Raw genomic sequence first — 24,617 nt, forward strand, 5'->3', positions numbered from 1 at the left:
CCTCTGCTGTCAAAATAGCTTTACTGAATCAGAAAATGTTTGCCATTTAGAAAACATTTTTCACTACAATGCCAGCCATTTTATATAACAGATACTGTTATGTAAGAGATGAAATACCAAGACTGTACATCACCATACCATTCAGATAATCCCACAATCCCACACTCAGAGTTAGAGCACCTCCTCTAATGACACTCAGATTCACAGCAGCTCCCGTCCACTACCAACTGGACATTCGGTCCTCTGCTCTTCTTCAGCCTCTTCTTGGCCGCTGCTCTGCTGACTGAGCTGAGCTTCTTCTGAGGCCTTTAATTGTCTCTGGTAGCGCCGGTTTTCCTCGGGGTAGGAGACCGCAGACAGAGGTAGTCTGCAGATGGCTGGGATCTCAGAGGAAATGAGGAGGAAGATGAGAGTCGACAGGCAGAAAGGCCACGTGCAGGCTGGTAATGCAAGCTGAAAGGGGATGTCACAGGAGAGAGGGAGCATGACACATGATATATGAGAGAAATTTGGGTGTTCAGATTGCGTTAGTGGAGTTTGAATTGGGAGGAAAGTTTCTTACTTACCACGGACATCAGTTTTGATATGGCTGCAGTCATGTATGCGCAGAAAAGTGCTGGAAAGAAACATTTTTACAGTTTTAATGAAAAGCATATTGACCTGAAGGAGGATAGTAATCAGGCTCTTCGTTAATCTTGGATTACCGATTGGGCAGAAAGGGAAACTGTTACTTGCTGACATTACAATCCCACCTAGATTGACAATGCTTACTTTTAGAAATCCAATTAATTAGATAGTTTATGGCTGATAAAATCTGCTTCGACTTGCAAAATATTGTCTTTTTACATTTTTACAATGTCAGGATTCTTGTTTTAAAAATGAGTCAGCTGGAGATGTTGTTTTTCCAACGTTAGCTTAATTAGTCAGTTGTTATTTCACCAAGAAAAAAAAATCGCTGGTTGAGAGGCTTCTTTTGGTTTATCTGTCTGAAATCAAAGACCCATTGTTTCAAAAGTTACTAAGAATTTCAAGAAGCAAAGTGTGTGTAATGGACACTTATCACAATATAGACATTAACATATTTGGCAATAACAGCTACCAGTTTCCTTTGTAATCAGGAGAATAGTAGTTAGGCTCTTTGTCAATCTTACCACATAGTAGAGCCAGTAGATGGGTTTGCCAGGTTATGACATAGAAGACCCCTCCGATGGCAATGCAGGATAGAGTGCTGTTATATCCCCACAGCCCGGAGTAAATGTCCTTGTGAGGGGCCGCAAGAGCAATTCCTGCACCACACAGAACCAAGCTCAATGTTAACTAAGAAATTCATTATTAAACAGCAAACAACTGCACAAATGCAAGATCTGAAAGCTGAGTCAACATACGCAGGCTGTACAGCACTATTTGAGAAAAGTCTTGGTTCATTTGTCATAATTCCAGGGTGCCCTTTGAAGAGCTCCCGCTGTAGCCCGAGCAGACACATTGTGCATATTTCTATGCAAATGTAGGAATCTTTGTTTACCGGACAACATGCCAGCAGCAGAGCCCCACATGGCATGGAAACAGATAGTTGGCGAGGACAGCAGCAGGGCCAGAAGGATGAGACCTCCTGTCCAAGGACTGTCGCAGCCGTACACCTGGCCAACACCAACTGGCACTGACAGGAAGAGCTGCAAGTGGAAAGCCTCCATTACTTACATTTTAAAAACAATTAAAGACATCATAACATATGTGCAATAAGGCTACTGCAATGGTTTAGAATGTGTGGAGATTTTTAAAGAGCTACTGGACTAATCAAATTCCTGGCATACTTGAGAGATCTTCAGGCTTTCATTAGCAGTGTGCAGATGGTCATTTGGCTGGATATCCACCTGAAATTGCAGAAAAAGTAGCTTGCATTTCAATTTGCACTCCAAGCACTATGTATGTGCATCTTTGTTTTGTACCTGTGGAAAGTAGGGGTGATTGGCTCCTGTGGCTGCAACATGTAGACACACCAAAATATTAAAGGGCAGGGTGAATATCGGGAGGTCCCATTTGCTGGCAACTGAGGACAAAGCACTGGAGACAATCGGGCTGTGAATGGAAGCAGGAAATGGATCACTGATTAGGTGGACAGGCACACTATAACATGCGGACATCAGGATCCTAGATTGGTTCAATTTACCGTTAGAATTTAAACGCTTCTAAAGCTTAATTCGCTAGTGTATGGCTGATAAAATCTGTGAATGACCGTTTCAATTGGCAAAATCGTGTTTTTACAAGACAAATTGTCTGGAACTTCAGGATTCTTGCTTTCAAAATGAGTCAGCCGGAGTGGGCGTTTTTCCAATGTCAGCCTACTTAGTCAGTTGTCATTTCAGCCTGGAATAATTGCTGGCTTAGAGGCTGCTTTTGTTTATCTCAGTCTGAAATCAGGGACCTATTGTTTCAAAAGTTGATGAGAATTCCAAGTGGCAAAGTGCGTGCAATTAAACGAATCAGAGGACATTCAAGAGGACACTTACCTCATCATGGACATGAACATATTTGGCAATAACAGCCACCAGTACCAGCTTCCTTTGGTGGAGAAAACTGCCATCAGCATGCCGATCAAGGTTCCATTGTAGCCGTATAAACCCACTGATATGGCTTCCCTGTGGTGAATGTGACAGATGTGCGAAACACAGTTAAATGGAAAAACACTCTGTGAAAAAGAAAGTGTAGCCGCAGGGAATATAAGTGGAAGAGACAGCGATTATGGCTCAAAAGGAGGAAAATATTGCCGTTTTTTTTTTTTAAAATGGTGAAGTCAAATAAAGATAAGGAGATGCCATCTTACCTGTTCTGTCCCAGCAAAATGGCCGACACAGTGGAGACAAAGGTACCAAGCAGACCATTCAGAGCCCACCAAGGGTTCTGCAGGAAGAGGCCGGCTGTGATGAGGATCCCACTGAGAGGGTTGTTGACGAACATGACCTGGGCCACCCCTCGGAAAATCCAGTCCAGCAGCTGGATTACCACAGCCTGCCCTGTCAGTGATGGACAGTGACCGCATTCTGTCATCGTCTACATTACAAAAAAGGCTTAAAAACCATATTCAAATTGGTTGCATTCAGATTTGCACACTTTTTTTTTTTTATTACACTCAAGTGTAACTGCCATGTGAGTTTGAAGATTAGACAGCTCATCACTTACTTTTCACCCACTCTCCACAGAGGTGCATGTCCCCGGTGAAAAGCCCAACAGCTCTGAGGAGGAAGGAGCAAGTTGGAGCTCCTTCCTGTGAAGGCTGGGGGCTGGTGTCCATGCCTGATGTCATCAGAGTTGATCACTAGAAGTATAATTTCATTAGGGGTGGAAGTATGAAATTCAATTTACTTTTGGTACTGTTGATATTATTTTTAAATATTTTTTTGACACTCAGATTCACTGCAGCTATAAAATATTTTATATTTTATTTTTAAAGGCAAAAAAACAGTAATTGGACTTGTACATAAGCACTTCATCACAATTACAAGTATTGTACTTCACTACATTTCAAAACAAAAGTCACATGAAAAAGTTGTTGCAATAAAAAAAATAAAAAAAAATGCATCTGCTTTAATTAAGCTGATTTCCCTGGTGTGGGGGTTAGGGTTACAACAATGGAAGTCCTAGTTATTTGACATCAAATATCTATTCATTCTGTGATACAGTTGAAGATGTGGGAAACATTAATATTTTAGCAGACACATAAGAGAACTTTGAGTCATAACTCTGGAGCTCCTTCACTACATTTTCGGGAGTTAGGCCCATGGGTTAGTTCCAAATCGTTCACCTTTCTCCAGCTTTCACCTTTCTTCCCGTTGCCCTTCTGTCCAAAGCGCCGCGACAACTTGTGGAGCCGACGCGGAGACAGGTGATGGCGTCAATGGTCGCGTGATTTGGCTTCAAGGAACTCCCTGAAGTTTGTGACAAGCAGCCTGTGTCACTGAAGACATTTTTGACTTGCCACAGAAGGAAAAGCACAGCTGTTAGTAGGCAAATGAATCATGGCTGAGTTCCATTTAGCTTCTTGGATTTCAGTTTCCTTGGATCATGCATGCTTGCTGACTGCCACTCTCCCTTGGTTCACATGCATATATATAACAGATCCATCCTTAGTGTTCTAGTCTAACACCTGTGTGTTTCCTACAGTGGCAAGTCAGAATGTCTGCTGTGAGAAAGGCCTCTCTGTTATGCTGTGAATGCAGAGCCTATTTCAGATCAAAATGTTTGACAACTGTGAGTAGCACAGTGGGACAATAAGGGGGATTGGACTGGTTATACTGGGACAGAGAGGCAGATTGGACTGGTTTTTAATTAAGCATTGGAGAATAACAAGCAGAGAAGTTGAACCGAAAAGAAGATCATGGAGGACTTTGCTGTGCTCAAGACCCACAGAGTGACATTTATACAGGTGAGTACAAAACACCAAACTCTTAATGTTGTTGTAACTCTCTCCAAAGTACATCAACATTGCAACGTAGTATTGCATGTGTGTTTAAAAAAACTGCAGCTCTCTTTTTGCTTAAATGTGTTTCTGGTTTTATTCGCTCCCAGGTCTTTATTGTCGATACATGTCTCTGTTGTCTCCAATCGTGACGTTGTTTTCTATAAGAATGTCATGTTGTTTAATTTATGTAGCTTAATGATGCTTGTTGCATGTGCTGTGGTGTCTTCCTGTTATTTATTGATGGTTATTATCATTTTAAATCTTTTCTCTCTATTCTGGTTCATTCTTTGCCTGGGTCCAGACCTTTTATAATCTGCCCACACCAATGTGTAAGAAGTCGACAATTCTGATTGATATAAGTCATTTTAACTGTAGTAAGACTCTACTGAAGAAGGTGGGTTGTTTATTTATTACTGATGATCAGCTGTGTGTGCACAGACTGCAAAGTGTATCTATAGAAACAGAATGTATTGTTTGTTTGGACATGAGGATCTGGGTCATGTGTATGCGTTTACATGCCCAAATGTAGCATTTACCTCTAATAGGTCTATCGTGTAACGTTGTCGTCATTTTAGAGAGGTAACTTTAAATGTTAGTGGGAGCAACTCGGCTTTATTTTACATTTATCTAAGTGCATTTGACTTTTACTTGAGTACAATATTCTAGTGAGATACTCTCTCCACCTCTGCATGTTGGTACAGTTCATGAACTGGCAAATTATGCAAAAAAAGGTTCAGTAATCTCAAATTTTCGCCCTTTTTTATCCAAAAATAAACGTTGCCTCCTTCCACACAAACTTGGTGAGAACATAATTCCCTTCTGCCCTCAGGGTGGAACAACTCCAACCGAGAAATGTGAGATAAACTCTAAACTTCCCTGTCAGTTTGTCACAGCATTTTTCTATACTTTTAATTAAAAACAAAATGTTTTTGAGGGGGAGTGATCAAAGAAGATTTCCGGAAGAGGTTCCCACTGTTACTGTCAACATCCCCAGTCACAGTTCTCTGCATGAAAGCCTCGGTGTGTTTCTGTTGAGTGAGCGCTGAACCTCTTGATCTCTGAGCTCCGTCTGTAGCCTCTTTTCCTTTCTCTGCCACAATACTTCTGAAGAATCAAAAAATATGGAAGCTACTGAACTCAACTCTGCCAGAACTTTTCGTGATTAAATATAAACCTCTAAATATATTACCTGTTATCTAACCATGTGTTAACCAGCGGTAGTTCAGACCATGATGCATTTATCTTTAAAACACCACATAGCTCTGGCTTTGAAAATCTTGATTTCTTGATTATTGTTTTCTCTTTGTCTATTGTGTTGTCTCCTTTGTTTAAGCATTTTTAAAAGGCCCTTGGGAGTTTCTGTTTTTACTCTCTGTACTGCAGATTGCTGCTGTGGCTCCAAAGTTTTGTATACTAGGTGCAGGGTTGGTGCTTTTCCATCAGAATATGTAGCTTGTTGAGTGATAGCAGCATCTTGTCTAACGGTGTTATTTTATCCAAATCGAGTTTTGCAAAGTCCAGCCAAACTCTGGGTTCAACAGTGATTATCAAATAAATGATAAAACAAAGAGCAGTTTTCATATCCAGTCATTCAACCAATAAATCAAGGGATAGGTAAATTAATAACATTTTTAAAGGGGTTCTTCCTCCCAAGAAATATCTGTAAGAATTAAAGTCTGCAAAGGAGTTAAACATCTGTCTTAGAGACTGATTGATTTTGATTATCTGATCAGTTTGATGATTCATTAATCTCAACAACAGGCAAGTTATAGAATATACAAATATGGTGCTGCTCTTGAATATAACTTAACATTTGTTTTCATTATTTCTGATTAATACAATAGCACTTTTAGCAAAATGAAGCCACACTGCATACGAGACGAGTCATTTAACTTCATATAAAGGAAATATTTCCCAAAAAATCTTACCTCTCTAAGTTGCAGATCAGTTGAAGTCACAGCTCTCTTATCTACCAGCTGATTTCATGAAGGCATGCGTACTTCATTAAAAAAACAACAAAAGAGCCAGATATAAAGAAATCTGCGTCATGTTACATTGCCTCTATATGAAAGCCTTAAAAAACCTCTCTCTTTTCCGGAGGACCCCCTGCCAGAAGCAAAGACCAAAGTCTCTCTATTCATCTCTGCAGCTAATCAGGGATAAGAATGTTCTGATTAGTAAAGTATTTCCTGCTCAAGCTAAACACTGGCCTCTGTTTCTAGAGCTTGAACCTCTGAGTGTGCCAACCTCCTGGAGCGGTAGAGGCTATTTTCATGTATTCAAGAGGTTTAATTATGGCATGAATGCACAGTATGTGTGGCTATATGATGTCTTTATAACACATGTAATCATCAAAACATGTAAACATTTTAGAGGAAAAATAAAATGCTCCTGATTTCACATTCAAATCAACATCAATATACTTTAAAGCCCTTTATTTTGACCAGGGTTGTGACTACATAGATATCAAAATGATCATGATGTCGAGGACCAAATGATGGAAAGAGAAAACATGGTTACACTGAGCTTTAAGTTAATCTTCTACAGTAAGTGAGGCAAGGCACAGTCTGACATTTCAGTCGTACAAAACTTGGTCTCCTCTCCACAAACAAAGTAGTAGAAATACCACTCTGGTAAACCAATAAAATTAGTTTACGATCAAAATGTAACATCAGTATGAAGTTGTTCAAAAGTGATACCATTCCTTGCAGTTGTTTGAACATGTTTATCATGCTACACATAAGCTAAAAATCTCCTGTGTTGGAGCAAAATACAGTTATTTTTTTTATAAAAATGTTCCCTTTAATTTGAAAATATATGAAAACTTTCCATTATCGACCATATGTTATTTTGCATTTTGTTATTCTATGTTACATGATTTTGTTGTTTTTATGTCATATCACATAGTATCATTTTCAGTAAAAATCATTATAACTTATAATCTTCAGAATAACGAGCTCAACTGGATTCTTTAAGAGATAATCAAACAGTAAAAATTGCGTAACGGAAAGAGGCATGATAATATGCACATACAGTACGGTGATTGTGGTCATAGATGCACTGAAACTGTACATATTAATACACAGACGGATACAGAAACACACACACACACGCACACGTCAAACTCACACATTCACACACAGAAGTCTTTAGAGAACTGGCGTCTTGTTTTTGTCTCGACTTCAGAGTGAGTCACGTTCGTGCTGAGTGCTGAACTCCTGGAAATCCTCTGGGATGGTGTCTGCGGAAGGGAGAAGTCGGATATCATGAGACGAGCTCAGAATCTAAAGCCAAGCGAGGCCAAACCAATTACATTCACAGCTGTAGTCTGCAACAAAATCATAAAATCGAAATCTAAAATCCCTTTCCAGACACATGTTATGAAAGACATTAAGAAGAAATTTATTAGAAACAAGCCTCAAGACTATTGTCCCATAGCATGCAATCACAGTAATTCAAAATATATAAAAAATAATAGAATATGTGGATTTTGTGATTAAGTGCTCATTCCTTACCATTGCAGCGGTATTTTAAATTGGACCAGATGATGTTTTCTTGAGAGAAACAGAACACACCGAGTCGTCCTCCTCGCATGGTCGTGTCAATTGTCACACCAGAGTCTGCAACCAGCTCGGTTCCTTCATAAAACCGCGCCCTGAACAAGACAAACAATTACATTTTTTTTTAAATCTAAGTTCCACTCCCAAAACTTTGGGACATATACACTTTCTTGCTGAGAGTTAGTCGATACGATTGATCCCATAAGATAAGATAAGATAAGATAATCCTTTATTAGTCCCGCAGCGGAAATTTGCAGGCTTACAGCAGCATAGAGTAAAGTGCACACAAGAGACATAGTAAAGAAAAACAAGATAAAAAAAATAAATAAAAAAGTATTATAAATAAGCAATAAAAACAGTAGAAAAACAACAATAACTGAAATATAATATTTACAGACAGAAAAAACTATTTTAACTAATATTGTAACTTGTAATTATTCTCATGGACTTTAAATAGACACATGTTAGTTATTGGGCGTTTGGTAGGTGGATTTTGTTACCTTCAAACAGAGCTAGACTAGCCTTTTGCTACAGTTTCCAGCCTTTATGCTAAGCTAAGGTAAGCTAACCGGCTGCTGTAGCTTCATATTAAAAAGAAAAATATGGGAGTGGTATCAATCTTTTCCTCTTCCAATCAGCAAGAAGACGAATAATTGTGTTTCCAAAAATGTTAAACCATGCATTTACACAATGGAGCAACAATTAAGGGATAACGAGGTGCTTTCATTGAATCAAAATGAAGATTGTCGTACCTGATGTATCCAACCTGTGGGCGGTGCTGCAGGTACCAACGGTAGGACACCTTGTCCTTCCAGCCTACGTTTCTGGGGTCCTTCCACAGCAGACGCACCTGATCGTTGGTGTCTCCCGTGTGCCACAGCGAGTTTCTCAGGTGCTCCCCGGGGCCCGATCTAGACTTCACAGCCTGATGAACAGCAACAGATAACAAAGAGAAGTAAGGCGGTGGGTGGGGGGGGATGTGGAATCAGACAGACAAGAGAGAGAGGCAGAAATGTGGTAAATATGTCGAGGGATAAAAATAGGATGAGCATGAATCTGCTGCCTGGGGATTCGAGACGGGACTTGTGCTGTCACCTTAAGTTGGATGCCGGGCTCAGCCACAGCTCTGAAGGGCGTCGCCTGCCAGTAGGTCTGTTCGGTCTGCTTCCACATCACCACGTAGAAGGAGGACGAGTCCTGGTAGCCAAAGATGAAGCCGGCGTAGTCGTCGTCGGTCACTGTATTTACGTGAAAGGTTCCTTCAAAGTCCACTCCACTGAAAGCAGTGTAACCTGACAATAAGAAGGGAAATCAGTTTATTACTTAGAATATCAGACCAAGTATTTTTTTATTTCCGAAAACATTGTGCATTTTATCGACTGATTATTCAACACAGAGGAAATATTTCTTACCAACAGCAAGTCCTGGGTCACTATTCATGGTCTGGACAATTTCCATTCCCTGTGTGAGAAAGAGTTGTTAAAAAGGCATTTTGCAGTATTATTAAGCTCCTTAACTGCAACTTACGTTTTAGGTATATAACAATTTGTTTTACATGCACTGTATATTTAGTTTTTGGTAATGGAGTCAACCTGCTACTGCTGATTTGTGTGGTAACTTTGGGACAGCAGAAACGAACCTTTTTTAATGAATATGGTGAACTTGTTGGCAAACATGTCTGCACATCCAGCAGTTACAGAGAAACATTCACATTCATTTGGAGTCGTCTTTCTGGTCACCTGAAAGTCCAATATTTAATCTCTTTTGGCTCTGTTTTTGGTCTCCACCACTTCCTGAGGGAAATATCTGGCTCTTTACCTACTTGTGTTTCCGAGATTTATACTGAACATGCTTAAAACAGATGTGTTTTTATGTATGGACTCTCTTTAGTTTGTGTATAGGCAGAGTACAGATGTTGTCGAAATGTTAAATGACATGAAAGTTTATCCTTTTATAATCAAATGGTTTTATTCTTTTTTTTTTTAATCCATCTCAAGAGGTAAAGGTCAATGGCTCACTTTCAAAGGTCAAACACTTTAGTACAGGGGTCACACATGGCTATGTTAGCTGTCTACACAAATGAATGCAGAAGCAGACACATTTTCAGATGATAAAGCTATATTAAGTCTGCAGCTGGAGATTGCCACTTTTAAATACTGGTGTGACAGCCACCACCTCATTTTTAACGTTAATACCGAAAGACAAAGGAAATAATATTTGTGAGGTGTGAGAGCCCATGGCCCTGTAATCGTTGGTGACAGTGCAATTTAGCAGGTGTGCTCCTATAAGTACTTGGGACTAAAAAATTGACAATAAATGAAATTAGAGTGTCCACGTTGATTATCTGTGTGCTACGCTGGCAAAGAGGTTTTCTCTGCAGACTCAGACTGTACTGAGATCATGTCAACATTGGACAACGCTGTGCTGTAGAGCATCATTAAATATGCAATGGCACCTCACAGTTAAAATTCAAGACTCAACCGCATTGTTAAAGGAGGCACTGTGGTATTTTGTTTGATGTATTATGTCTTTATGGTACAATTGTCTATTTATACACGTACATGTATATTTTTCTGCAATATTTAGGCCTTTTTTTCTAAAACGTCTTTAGGGTAGAACTTTTAATGTCTTGTAGGCTATATATGGTTTTAAGCTGATTGCAGCTGTGTACAGTTGAACTTGTTGTTGTTGGTTCTATTGTTATGATACAAATATTGATCGTAGCTGCTTTAATTTGTACCTACTGTAAATGAAGAGGGAATTTTTAGCACTCGGTAATCTCACCTGGTTCAAAACAACCCAGTTGGGGTCAATCTGGGCGTCGCCCTCAGGGTCCAGCACCACCGTCTGATAGGCCCTGAAGTCAGTCAAGGTGACCTCAGCATTCTCGGGACAGTTGTCAATCCTGTCGATCACTTTGTCCTGGTCGAAGTCAGACTCACACACGTCTCCAACGCCATCACCTGAGGGACAACAAAAGAGATTTAGACTTAAATTTTAATTGTCTTAAATGAAAGTAAGAAAGAGCGTGAGTTATTGTTTCACGAGGTCAGAGGTGAAGACACTTAACAGTTTTTGATTACACACACTAGCAAAGAGTGTGTTGCGTCATTTATGTAATTAAGTAATGAGCTCCTTTCCATACTTTAAAAAAAAAAAGAAAGTGTATTCTGCCTTGTCATCCTGAGGAGATTTTAGACTGGCTGAAGCGAATAATGTCAAAAATGCCAAAAGTGCTGAAAGGCCTTAATATAAAACATCAAAAATGTCCTTTCTTAAGGGTCTATGCACATTTCTAGCAAAAGAACAAGGCTGTATGTTGCATTTGTTAAATATAGATGGATTGTATCTCTCTATCGTTCACCCTGCTGTGTGAGTGTGGGTTCAGCATTAGACATGCTTAGACATGGAAATATGTTGATACACTTTTATATCTATGAATCTGCAACAGTAGCTACGACATCAAAAAGGAGTTAATTTTGTGCCATTGATTGAATAGATGCTCAATCAGGCAAATGTGTGAATGTCTTGTGGGCATCTTGATGACATTTTGAACCAGTAAATATATTTTTTTGCGTTTTGGTTTATTTCAAATTGTTGGCTCCACTTTACATAACTTAACTCCGACTTCCAACATAGACTGCTTTGCCTCTCTTGATTTGAATTGACACTCCACTCCCATTGACTCCAGAGTGCTTTTTTTCCACACAAATTATATCACAATGAGTCTCCAATGGGTGCAGACTTTTACCCGACAAAACTCCCACTCAATGTGCTCTCGGTTGTTTTTGTTTGATCTGCGTTGGTGGTAAACTCAGGCCCAAAATTGCTTGTAAAGGAAAGTTAAACAGTTCAGGGAGAATGTGGAGAGGAAATAATGAACATTTATTTATCTGATTATTACTGTAAACTGTTTTCCACTGTGTGTTATATGAAGAGGTGCAATTTCAGACTAGCACTCACCGTTGTCGTCAATCTGGTCAGGATTTGGTACCAGCCGGCAGTTGTCCGGTCCCGGTGGTAAACTGTCAGGGATCCCATCATTGTCATCATCATCGTCACACTCGTCACCAAGCCCGTCTTTGTCACTGTCCAGCTGGGAGCTATTTATCACGAATGGGCAATTATCCTTGGTATCCTGGTGACCGTCGCCATCACTGCAGGGGAAGTGACACGATGACATGACGTTAATAACGGCCGTAGTACTTGCAGACTTAGGAACAGCAGGTCATCTGTCTGCAAGAACACATCAAATAGACTGTGATCATAGTATTACCTGTCTTGGTTTGTGTCACAGGAGTCTCCAACCAGGTCGTTGTCAATATCGGACTGAAACATAAGCAAAGATTTAACTAAAAGCACAGTTTTTTCACACGTGGGGTACTTTATATTAGTGAATGTAACAAAGGTCCTCCATTTAAAATCTAACTTAAGCAAATCTGGGGAGGAGAAGATGCCTAATGGGAGCAGAATGAAGAAAAAAATACTTTTCAGACTCCTCTCTAATACTTTCTTTGGTGAAATTTTGTACACTTTTGGTATCAAACGATTATTTATCTGAGAAGTTTCAAGGGGTATTTTTAAAACTGACAACTCATGTACATCTGAAACATGACTAGGAGCCCCAAAGAGAGACAATTTCTTGTTTGATCCACTGTTTTTATCATAAACAACGTGCTGTATTTCATGAGCTTATTATATATTTTATTAAATCTTAATCTCAAAAGCAACTAGTCATTTAAGATGCGAGACAAATGTAGTGGATTAAAAAGTACAATATTTCCCTCTGACATGTCATGCAAGTAAAAGTTAAAATGGAAAAACTCAAGTACCCAAAATTGTAAGTATGGTACTCAGTTACTTTCCACCACAGCTATCCATCCCTCCATCCCTATATCTGGCTCTGACTGACCTGGTTCGGGTTGGGGGTGTCGGGGCAGCTGTCACAGGCGTCTCCCACTCCGTCTCCGTCCCGGTCCAGCTGGTCTCTGTTCTGGACACGCTGGCAATTGTCCAGGAAGTTCTTCAGGCCTATGCTCGCCAGTAGACAAGAGGAGATGGTTAGTGTTATTTAGCAGTCAGTCTGACTCCTTCTCAGCAGTGGAAATAGAGTATTGTCATGTATTATATATTCAGAGGTGGCAAGTACAGATAGATAATATTGTACTGTAGTAGCATAAATACTGTTTTCATTGTCACTTCTGCGAAATCCGAAAATTATATAAGTGATTTTTTTTTATGATTCTGCGCCAATAAGTCGTTTGCCATAATATTAACCTGCAACAATTCTGATACTAAATCAGTTATTTTTCCACCAAAAATGCACCAAAATATTTAGTTCCAGCTTCCTATCTGTGGGGATTTTCTGAATTACAATCCGGCTTTCAGACCATTGTTCAGACAAAACAAGCCACTTTAAGATTTCAACCTGGGTTTTAGGACATTTCCCACTTTTTTTTTTTGTCATTTTACAAACCCCTCATTTAATGGAGGAAATCATAATTGGCAGATTGTAATCGTTTGCTGCAGCCCTATCACAAAAGACACCAAGTTACTGTCTAGTGGAATTATTAACAAATATGGATGTTGCCTATACGGAACGTTTATTACATGGATTCATCATGGGATGTTCACTTTATCAATTTGAAGTATTTTAATTGAGTTTTGATCTCTAAAATCAGGATGATGAATTAAAGAAACCAAGTCCGTCATTGTCTTGACAAACTCTCTCACACTTTGTGAAGTCAGTCATCAATTAATTTATATTTGATTAATGAATGCATATAGAAATTGACACATCCATACAGCCACACCACTGTTTGATTGACTGAATAATGACATGGCGTGTTACTTGTAAATCCACCACTAGGTTGCACTGTTGTCTTTCTTATGAAGGTGAACACCAGTTTGTGCTCAGATGCTATTTCCTATTCATCGCAGGGAGGCAGCAGCAGCACCACAAATGCATAAAGGTCAAGCAGCAGCGATAGAGGAAAAAAACCCATCTTCTCTCCTGTGCGGTTTTCTGAGGTGTAATCATGCTGGTGAATGATCAAAGCTGTGTTCGCTCGGGGGTCAGACTGCTTTTGGCCTTAACTTTTTTTTATTTTTTTGCAGTGCTGTTTCTCATGCCTCTACTGGCTTATATAAACATCCCTACTACTATATTTTTCTAACATGATTAAGAGAGATGTTTACTGTAAGCCAGCCGCTGGTTATATAAGCACAAGCGTCAGAGTTACTGATGTTATTTCTCTCCATACCGTCTCCGTCCATGTCATCATCGCAGGCGTCTCCTTTGCCGTCGCTGTCGGTGTCCCATTGGTCCGGGTTCTCCACCGTGCGACAGTTATCACAGGCGTCGCCGTGGCTGTCCTTATCGCTGTTCCTCTGGTCCAGGTTGGCCTTCAACCGGCAGTTGTCCTGAGACAGACGGAGAATACAAAGGCCCCATTCACTGCACCTGTGATTGATTTCGGTGGACAAGCTTGTGTGTGTGTGCGTGCAAGTTTTTGTACGGATTAAAAAAAATAGATTGATCTTATGAGTTATGAATAACAGAACTAGGTTTGCTGTTTTCCTCTGGTTCCAGTTGTTACGCTAAGCTAAGCAATCAGTCCCAGGTTCCAGCATCTTATTAATTGTAATAATGTGTTGCTGTTTTTCTTTGTTTTACATGAGTAAAACACTTTTGGGGTTTTGGACTGTTGGTTGGACAAAACAAGCCATTTAAAGACATCATGCAGACATTTGGAGTTTTCCTGTGCCAATGTGAGGGTCCTGGTACAGAGGATGTCATATATATATATACAGATTCTAAAAGCCCTCTGAGGCAAATTTGTAATTTGTGATTTTGGGCTATAAAATAAATTGAATTGAATTAAATGAATCGATGAATCTGGAAAATAATCATCAGTTGCAGCCGTGGTGTGCTTGCATGCATTTGTTGAAACGTTTCCACCGACCTGCTCGTTTGGTATACCGTCACCATCGGCATCGTCGTCACAGGCGTCTCCGTAACCATCCCTGTCTGCATCCTCTTGACCGGAGTTGGGAACGAAGATGCAGTTATCCTGTGAAGACGTGTTATAGTAAAAATAAGTTACGGTCTGACTATTGAAGCAAAGTTGCATTAGCTGACAATTTGCAACTTGGTTACCTTTTTACAGAACACATCTTTGCATTTGAGTTTGTCATCTGGGTATCCGTCAATGTCGGTATCCTTCCCACACAGGAATCCGTTTCCGGCCCAGCCAATTCCACACTGATGAGACAAAGGAAACTCAGACAGCATGTATATGGAGTTGTGCTTATGTGCAGTATGTAGGAGATCCTACCTGACAATGGATTGACCCGTCCCTCTCTGCAATACACTGGGCGTTGACATCGCATGGGTTGGTCAGGCTGTTTCCGCAGCTGATCTCTGGCTTACAGCCCTTCACTTGGTCTCCTGTGAAACCTGTCTTACAGCTGCCGCAGTGATAAGAGCCCTGTGCAGGAAAGAGGACATCTGGTTTCTTTGTACAGCCACTTAAATGAAATAATTGTCTCCTACATGAGCTATAAGTGTAGTGTTTGGATAATATTCTACAGTGGGCTTACCACAGAGTTGTGACAGACGGAGTTCGCGGCGCAGCCTCCGTTGTTGGGCTCTTTACATTCGTCAACGTCGTCACAGACCTGAAATGATGAATGTAGGTTGTGATATCATCCAAAGCTATGTTTTAATGACAATTTACATTATTTCCCTTTTTTCTGGTTTCGAGGTGACAATAATTATATACAATAAACAGCTGTAGAAAGTTATTTCGTACACTTTTCTGGTACTTTTACTTTACTTGAGTACATACTTGTGCTCAACTTCTTCCCAGAGTGTAATTGTTTATTATCTGATGATATAATAGGAAGCTGTTCTAGTTTCTTCTTCTGTATCAGTATTGATCATCAGATGGATCCAACATTGGATTGCATAACTACAAAACCTGTCCTCAGTATTTTATTATTACTTTATATGCACTAGCTATTTGTAGCTACAGCTATATATTTGTCGTCGTATAGGTCACCAGTAAATATGTTACTGATATCCCATATGCACTTATTTATTACACCATCACTTTACAGCTGTAATCTAAAGTGTTGTATTCTCTTGTAGCACAATTACATGAATTTTTTATTTTACATTATGTCTTTGATTGATGCTGTAATTTGCATGCATCCTTTTAAAAAAAATGTAGTCTTATTTTGTATTTGTGTCTTCCATATTTTTATTCACTCTTTTACCTGTTTGTTGGTCTGGGCATACACGATGCCGACACCCTCCACTGCCAGGCCGGTGTAGCCCAGCGGACAGGCGTCACAGCGGAAGCCCGGGGCGGTGTTCACACACTTCACTCCAGGGAAGCAGGGGTTAAACTGGCACTGCAGGAAGGAAGGAGGACATGAGCTCTGTTGAGGCTGAAACATGTATATGGTTCTCACTGGGCTCCTCCGCTAAAGCTTTTAGTTTTGATGACACTTCTGCTCATGCAAAAAAGAGAATGCTGAAGGGGGCCAGTCCTTATAAAAAGAGGTCAGTGCAAACACGAGAAGACAAGACAGGCAAACACACACACACACACACATATCCTTGTACTTCTATCCTTGTGAGGACCTCGTTAGCAGTCATGCCTTAACTGGAACTGAAGACCCAAACTTTTACCTTTCATTCCTAAACCCCATTATACCATATCAGCTTCTGTGGAGTTTCATGTCTCACCTAATTATCTGTCACCTGTATGCTGCTTCACATGGAAGGCTTAGCTAGGCTGTTCAATGATGGAGGAAGGCAGAGTGGAAATACTACATGCTATGCAAATGAATACAGGCGGCTGGAAGAAACTCAAAATGATCCAGAGAGATTGGAGTAACGTTAGCCCTTAGGAGGGTCGCTATGCCCTTGGACACAACTTTTGATAACAAATTAGCGAAGGTAAAACACAATTTATGGTTTTGGCTGTATAAAGGGAAGTTTATTTTTTCTCTTATTGGGCTGCCAGTGCAGTGAGTTTTGGGCGTAGAGTGACGAGACTTTTATACCGTTGGAATCTGTCATCTTTCATAATGACATATTGTTTGTGCGCGTACCATTAACTAGACTAGCATATTTTTCGCTCTCTGCTCATTAAGTTGCTTGGTTTTGGAATTGTGTTTCGTTAAGGTGAACATGGTTATCATGAGCTTTTGGTGAGATTCTTCCTGTTATGTGGGGTATGCAGGATGAATATGTTGCTACAGGTTTAACATTTATGTTTAATGTTTGTTTTTATATGCGCAATTGCCCTCCGTGTTGGGGGGGGGGCGCTCGGGTTCAAGAGGTTTAACAATAACTACAATCTTTACCTTGAAGACCAATTAATAGCCCCAAAATACAAAAGTTCAACACACGCACAACCTGCGCCTTACCTCGTCCACATCATCACAGTTGAAACCATCTCCAGTGTAGCCGTCAGGACACTGTCCACACTCGACACCATCCGCTGTCTCTACACACATATCGTTACGGAAACAGACCCCTGGGGTACACCTTGGTTTCACCACCTCTGTCCCACCCAGACCTTTAAACAACAGAGGAATATATACATTAAATTCATCATCTGCAATTTTATTTTGTTTGTCCAACAAACCAAAAGTACTCAGTAAGCACGGTATTTAAAGGTAAGTGATATGAATGTCATATAACATGATCTTACCACAAGCCTGACACTCTGAAATGGTGTTTCTGAGGAATGAGGTCTCTTTGACCTGGAAAAGGTCAAACATAAACAAGTTTATATGCAGTCAGGCAAGCTGTCAGGGAGGTCAGTAATGGTGGAGCAGGGTTTAAGGGGCCTCAGAGGAGCTGTCAGTGGTAGTCACCTGCTGAATGAGGACGTCTTTCAGGTCATTTATCACCTTGGTTAACTCCAGCATTTGATTGGACAGCTGCTTCGTGTTGACCCCTAAGAGAAAGGGATTGTTATTTTGTTAAACTGAAGCGGAGGTGGGGGATTATCTGAGCCTACTCTCAAGTCACTCGGACAAACACTGACTGTTGTTCTTTCCTGAGGAAGGGATTGTTTTCCTGAGAAACATTTGGCCGTCTCCATGGTAATTTGCTTCCACAGAAAAAGAATCTTACCCAGAGTTTGGACGGAGTCTCTTTGTTGGAAGTGGCAGTCTTGTAGTGACGCAACATTTTCAAATGTGTCCCCAACCACCAGCTTGAGCTCGTCCAAACTCTCCTGTTAGAATGAAACGGGTCAAAGTGGACACCTAAGACATTTGGAAATCTACGGATCCATCATTGGGACTGAAACCTATTCGTTATTGTATGTAAATACTGTAAGTGAAGGCTCACCTGCTCCCTGGCTTGCATGGTCTTCAGGTCCACCGTACCGTAGCCTGCTGGCAAACCTTGGAAGGCAGCAGGGAGATCCCCGACCTTCTCCACCAGCCTGCAGTCCAGATGCAGCTCCACCCCGCCTGGCCCCTGCTGCTGCATCCCCTTCAGGTGGAACAACAGTCGGTGCTGTTGGCCATCTGCCAGCACCAGGTTGTTGAAGGATACTGAGCTCATCCTCTTGTCAATCCGCATGTAGCGTAACACAGCTTTGAGAGGGCCGAGCAAGGAAGAGATAATGGGGAGAAACAGAGGAGGATTTACGAGGTGCATTTACTGTAAAAGCTCGATTCATCCACATAACAAGAAGACTCAGTCTCAAGGCTGTACTTATGCACAGCTGTGCTTTGAACAAAATGGTAACATCAGCATGCTAACACAATGCCAACACGCTGATTTTAAGCAGGTATAATGTTTTCCATATTCACCGTTTTAGTTTAGCATTCAAACATTTGCAAAGTAGTCCCCTTTAAACCAAAACAATGAGCTGAAATATGCGATAATGCTCCGCAGAAGTGAGAGGAACTACAAAGAATATTTCCCTGTGGCTTCATTATAAGTGACTCCTTTTTACTTTTGACACATTAACACAAAAAGGTTGATCAGTGCAGCTTGAAACGGAACCCACAGCCTCTTTCATGGTCTCCTACCTTTGTTGAGCTTCCCCATCACGGTGAACTCAAAGTACTTGCTGTTGTCCTGGGGGTTGTACAGGGTAAACACACTGGTTCCGGTCTTGGGCTGCAACTTGAAGGAGGCTAGGATGAAAGCCTCGTGCACCCCTTGCTCGGCCAGACCCCCCTGCAGCAGGTCTGGCAGGCAATCAGGCGAGGTGAGCAGATCATAGACTGTTGACAGGAATTGGGAAAAGAGAGAGACGGTAATGCACATGAGTAATGGATGATGAGATATGAATATTTACAACCTGCAGCCGCTGCGATTTCCCTGAGTAAACACATCCTGAGTCGATGAAGGGAAGATGATGATGTCGACCCAGTGTTTGTTGCTCTTGCGAGACGCTGTGTCAATCAGTCAGCACGAACTTGGCAGCCAGAGTTGGCTCAGAGAAATCAGAGCGATGTACCGGGAAGGTTAGGTGTATGGTGTTATTATCATTATTGTGTCAGATCCACACCAAAGCTGCTCTGCCCATCAAAATCTACGTGGGCTCTCTTTTCCAGCCACAGTTCATTCATTGTTCTCACAGGCAGAGCTATGGCAGACTTCCTACTGAGAAGCTGCTTAGTGGGTGTGAACAGCCAAAGGGACGCTGCACACTCACACTCATGGTTAGAGTCCTTTAATAAAGTGACTTGGGAGCTGGGCTGGCCCACAAGAGGATGTGCAGTGAATCTCTAGTCCGCCATCTGCACGCATCATGAATACACAAGCAGCCTAAAAGCAGTCTGCAAGGCCCACAGACACGAGGGAGCAAAAATTGCTCCCAAATGCTCCTGGAGATTGGCTGTTGTCCAGATTGCAAAGCACGATCCCCAGATGACGTTCTTTTTTAAATTTTCAGACTTTTGTATTTGTGATAGCCAAGATAACCTGTTGAGTTTTACGCAAACAGATCTCTTTTTGACTCATATGTGCATTGAATAGACAGAAGTCCAAAAATGAACAAAACAAGGGAACAAATGAACCTCAATGCATGTTTTTTGAGTTACTGTAACACTACAAAGGCATGCACAGACACATGCATGAAGCACACAGTCCGGCTGTTCGTAAATCTTCCGGACGGAGGGCTTTGTGGGGGTCAGGGTCGTCTTAAACCATCCTGAGAAAGTTCCTCCTTTCATCCCCCTGATTAACCTCCGATTTCAAGCTTCATAAAACTAGTTCAGCTGAAAGCCATAAAGTAATCCAGTGTCTTGTCCTCTCCTTAACGCCAGCATATAAATCTCTCACGGCTACAAAGTACTATTAAGTGTACAAATGGTCTGCATTCTTCATTTTACTGCTTAACAAACTCTCAAAACACATTTGAGAGCTTTCATGTTGAAAGCTGTGATTTACTTTTGTTTCATGTTCAGAACTGCCTAGTTAACCATTTGTAATTGTGAGGAAATTACATTGGCATTTTTTTTAAATAAACAGTGAGGTCACACTTGAGGCAAAAACATTTAATATTCGTTTTGGACAATTAGAAGCAGCAGAAACCAGTTGTGATTACAGCATAAGTTGGCAAACTAGTTAACAGTTGGTTATTTATACATCCAGCAATTACGGAGAAACATCATTCATCATCATTATCACCTAATGAAGTCCAATATTTACTCTCTATTACATCAGTTTTTGGTCTCCACCAATTCCTCAGGGAAATGTCTCTTTAGCTGCTAAATGCTCCATAAAGTTTCCCAGCTACTTGTTAGATGTGTCAGTCCGCGGTTTGGTGCTTAGCCGGTTAAATATGGTGGGTTTTAGAGCTTTTTCACTGAAAACCGTGCACCAAGAGTGGCAAGAGTAAACCAAAACAGTAAAGTAGCGGCTGGACAGCTAAACAATGAGCTGAAATTATAAAGCTTTGTAAAGCCAAGGGGAGCTTTGTAATTTAATCACAACGTGTGACTCCTTTCTCATTGTCATTCAATACATTGTTATAAAAGTATTGATTATAGCTGCTTCAGAGATGTGTTTTGTCCCTGCAAGGAGTCTTTGTGCCCAGTGTAGAAAGTGAGTTTTGAGTTCTGTTAATCTTAGCTCCTGGTGAAGTCATCCTTGAGACATTCCCATTGATCAATAACCCTTTACAGAGATAGAATGGCTGCTTTGTGCTACTAAAATCTTACTTACCGCAGCCTTAAACTCTCTCCTTTTGAACAATTCCAGTCATGCAGGCCATGACTCATTTGCAAGGGAAATGATGGATGATGAACCCCATTAAACTGGACTTGTTTTATACATAACATCAGGCGGCTACTGCCCAAACATTGTAGGGATTAATAGGTGCATGAAAGCAACGCAATTCATCACCGGAGTGATTTGTAAGAAGCTGATAAGCTATCAACACCAATCTCTCTGCATGTCGTCTGGAGCTCCTGTTTGTGTGTGACCTTGAACACAGTTTTGTGTGTCTGTGAAAGACGGAGAGAAAGGGAGAGGAGAGTTTGCTGCGTATGTGTGACTGGAAATTTAATATTGCTCCCAGATCAACTCTTGATTGTTCCCATGTGTGTGACCGGGCTGGGACTCTGTTTGAATTAATACGAGCCAGAAAGCTGAACCTCCTGAAGCTGAAGTAATCAAGCAGATCTGGACGGATAGATATGAAAATCTGGGTGACTTTACTTTAGCAGAAAGATGTCTACTTTTATTCTTTTATCCTTTCCTTCTCCCAGTCACAACACAAAAATGCATTCGGCTGCCTCCTCTCTTCTTGAACTGAAGGGGATATTTAGCATTTTATTCATACCTCAGTGAGTATCATACACCATGTCTAATCCTTTGTGTTCTTTGGGTATGCATATGATATTCTCTTTCACAGTGTCTGCTTTATCCATTATGCATTGAGCTCATACATAGTGTGTTAAAATACCAAGTGTTGGAGCCATTAAATCTTTTTTGACAGATAATGAAAATGGAGGATTACATCACAACTAGGAAGTCAGAAAAATGTGGCTTTCAAATAGAATCAAAGAAATCTTTCTTTATCTGTGTGTGTGTGTGTGTGTGTGTGTGTGTGTGTGTGTGTGTGTGAGTTAAAATGTAAACAGAGAACCTGCAATGATTATTTTCTCTCCTGGATTGCTGTCATCTCCAGCAGCAGCTTTAATTGTTGCAATTGGTTATTTCCAATCAATGACACATTTTGTTAAAATCGTAATGACATTTAGATAACTGATATAAAAAGGAAATGAAAAAAATTACAAACAACACTTACCTAAAGCCTGGGCTTTTACGTTTAAGCTCAGTTTTAATAGCAGCTGCGAGGCCAGAAGCAGGGCTGTCCATACACCCATTTTGTCCTTTCAGCTGGTCCCAGATCAGCACTTTCTCTGTAGTGACTTGTCAATATGTGACACGCAGTTTCCCGTATGTCTGCGCCTGCTGTGAGTGGTCCGTTTGTGTCCTTGCCTCTTCTTTTGAATCAGAAGTGAGAGAAGACTGTCATGGTGAGCCTGATAGAAACTGACTGACTGTTTTTTGCATGTGTGTCTGAATTTGTGTGTGAATGTGAAGATCCAAGTCTCACCGAGGGAGGAGCTTCAGGGCCAGAACCTGCTTTTAAAACCTTCCTCAGACGGCCCCATGCAGAGAAGGAGTGACCTGGAGAATCTCTTTGCATTGGCTCCTGCTGGCTGCTACCATCTCCCACAGGCTCTTAAACAAATGTGCTGCACATTAGTAGCTAATCATCCAGTCTAGGAACCCATGTTTGGCCACTGACATCATTTTTCAACTCAAATTGAGCGCCAAATATTTTGGTCTTGAGTTCATGCTCGAGGTGAATTAAAAAGAAAAAAAAAAAGTGTTTCCCACTTCCAGCAATTAGACTTTATTAGAATTTATTATATATTTATCACACTCTGTCCGAGAAACAGGGGGGCTTTTTCCACTTTGCTTCCAGGGATCAGATGTGACACCTTCCCCGTGTTGCCCTTGTTTTCCCCCCTCCAGCCCGGGGCAAAGTCAGGAAATGAGCGTTCTGGAGCCTGCGCCTTAACAAGTCGTGTTAACCGGCCAGCAAAGCTTCAGACAGGCTTCTGGCTGTCGCGGCCTCCAGCTCGTCAGCAAGTCTGGCACCACGCGAGTTGCCACATTTGGCAGAGATGAGGAGGCTTTGGGTCTTAATGATGTTTGTTTTTCCGTTCCTCTTTGCGTGTTGCATCTTATTTTCAACCCAACAGAGCCTTATTCCATGATTGAGTAGCTACCATTGAGCATAAAAAAAATACTGAATCAGTAGTGATGTTTCGCTAATTCAATAAAAGCCAAGTTTCAGTGGCTGCCAGATGATGTTCCCACTTGAAAGGACAAAACACAACGTATCTATAGCAACAAACAGGAGCAAATGAGTCATAGTTTCCATATGTCTACCGCAGGTGTTCCTTGTGGTTAGTCTAAACACTGCTGCTCCGGTATTTTGTTGTGTACCGTTATGGACTCCATCCAGTCAGCAGCAGGACACCCAGAGTTTTATCTGCCATCTGATTGGTTTACAGAATGAGCCTTTACAGCCGTTTTGGTTCTGGATCACAGAAATCCCCACGGACCTCCGTGCATGGTCTGCAGCTGTGGTCAGGATCTCAACAGACCACATCAGGCTGCTGGAGGACTGGGGCTGAGTCACATCATTGCGTGGTAGATGAGGTCAGACAGTGAACGCTGGAGCTGGCTCGGACATAAAACCAAACCTCAAATGTCTCTGACACCATCTCAGGACTATTTTTATTCATGATACCAATATGACCGAATCCTGAGACTCTTGACATTCAAACTCGTAACTCAGCTTCTCCTCATATGGCAGCAAACCCACAACGACAACAAAATGTACTGTGTTACCCATGAAGCCGACCTGAAGCAGTAGTTTCGTTCAGCATAAAAAGACTGTGAGGACTGTTTGTTTGGGCTCAGCGGAGGTCTGATGATTAGCATTTTTCAAAACCTCTGAATCATAGAAGAAAACAAAACAAACCGGTCAGAAACAAGAGTGATTAAAGGTTCATAATAGGAAGCATGTGGTGCATTATTAGCTAACTGAAGGAATATGTCTTGACAAAAGGAGAAACATGCATGACCTTCTAATGCTTTATTTATTTTCCTATTCTTGCCAAATCCACCAATGGAGGAAATTCATCCTTCTTTGTTTTGCTATTTTGTTTGTGTCCACTTTCTTTCCTGTGTTCAAGTTCCTTAAGGGGCTTTCACACCTAATCCGTTTGGTTCGGTTAAACCAAACTCAGGTCATTTGTACGGTTTCTTTGGGTTGTTGTAAAGCAGTCAATCGAACCCTGGTGCGGACCAAACAACCGGACCTCGATCATTTTGAAAGCTCGGTCTTGGTTCGCTTTCAAATGGACTCTTGTGTGGTTTGTTTGTGGTGTGAAAGCCAAACCAACCAACTACGGGATTTTTGGATAGCAGATATGTGATTTTTGGAAGGTCAATTTTTTTGCCCAGCCATACTTTGTTAGTTCATTAGGTCCATTTCAAAGTGTGTGACAGTGATCCAGTAATATGC

General features: G+C 41.0%; 2 protein-coding genes across 2 annotated transcripts; both read right to left on the reverse strand.

Moving 5' to 3' along the window:
- Window positions 1–3,289, reverse strand: LOC129102764 (urea transporter 2-like). The gene is made up of 9 exons (XM_054613033.1): window positions 3,178–3,289; window positions 2,822–3,011; window positions 2,508–2,636; window positions 1,947–2,076; window positions 1,812–1,871; window positions 1,523–1,670; window positions 1,152–1,286; window positions 567–616; window positions 1–453 (listed from the first exon to the last, which is right to left on the reverse strand). The coding sequence occupies exons 1-9, from the start codon at window positions 3,287–3,289 to the stop codon at window positions 202–204; spliced, it is 1,206 nt and encodes a 401-aa protein (XP_054469008.1). The 3' UTR covers window positions 1–201.
- Window positions 3,290–6,962: 3,673 nt separating this feature from the next.
- On the reverse strand, window positions 6,963–22,395 carry thbs4b (thrombospondin 4b). Its single transcript, XM_054611982.1, has 22 exons — window positions 22,317–22,395; window positions 19,084–19,281; window positions 18,392–18,642; window positions 18,173–18,275; window positions 17,911–17,993; window positions 17,745–17,796; window positions 17,458–17,609; window positions 16,297–16,434; window positions 15,619–15,696; window positions 15,354–15,506; window positions 15,176–15,280; window positions 14,982–15,089; window positions 14,280–14,439; window positions 12,929–13,047; window positions 12,293–12,345; window positions 11,980–12,173; window positions 10,801–10,979; window positions 9,429–9,477; window positions 9,112–9,308; window positions 8,769–8,941; window positions 7,972–8,111; window positions 6,963–7,697 (listed from the first exon to the last, which is right to left on the reverse strand). The coding sequence occupies exons 1-22, from the start codon at window positions 22,393–22,395 to the stop codon at window positions 7,639–7,641; spliced, it is 2,823 nt and encodes a 940-aa protein (XP_054467957.1). The 3' UTR covers window positions 6,963–7,638.
- Between the last annotated feature and the right edge of the window lie 2,222 nt (window positions 22,396–24,617).

Source organism: Anoplopoma fimbria, chromosome 14 (assembly GCF_027596085.1).
Source record: "Anoplopoma fimbria isolate UVic2021 breed Golden Eagle Sablefish chromosome 14, Afim_UVic_2022, whole genome shotgun sequence".
In the NCBI taxonomy this organism is placed as follows: Eukaryota; Metazoa; Chordata; class Actinopteri; order Perciformes; family Anoplopomatidae; genus Anoplopoma; species Anoplopoma fimbria.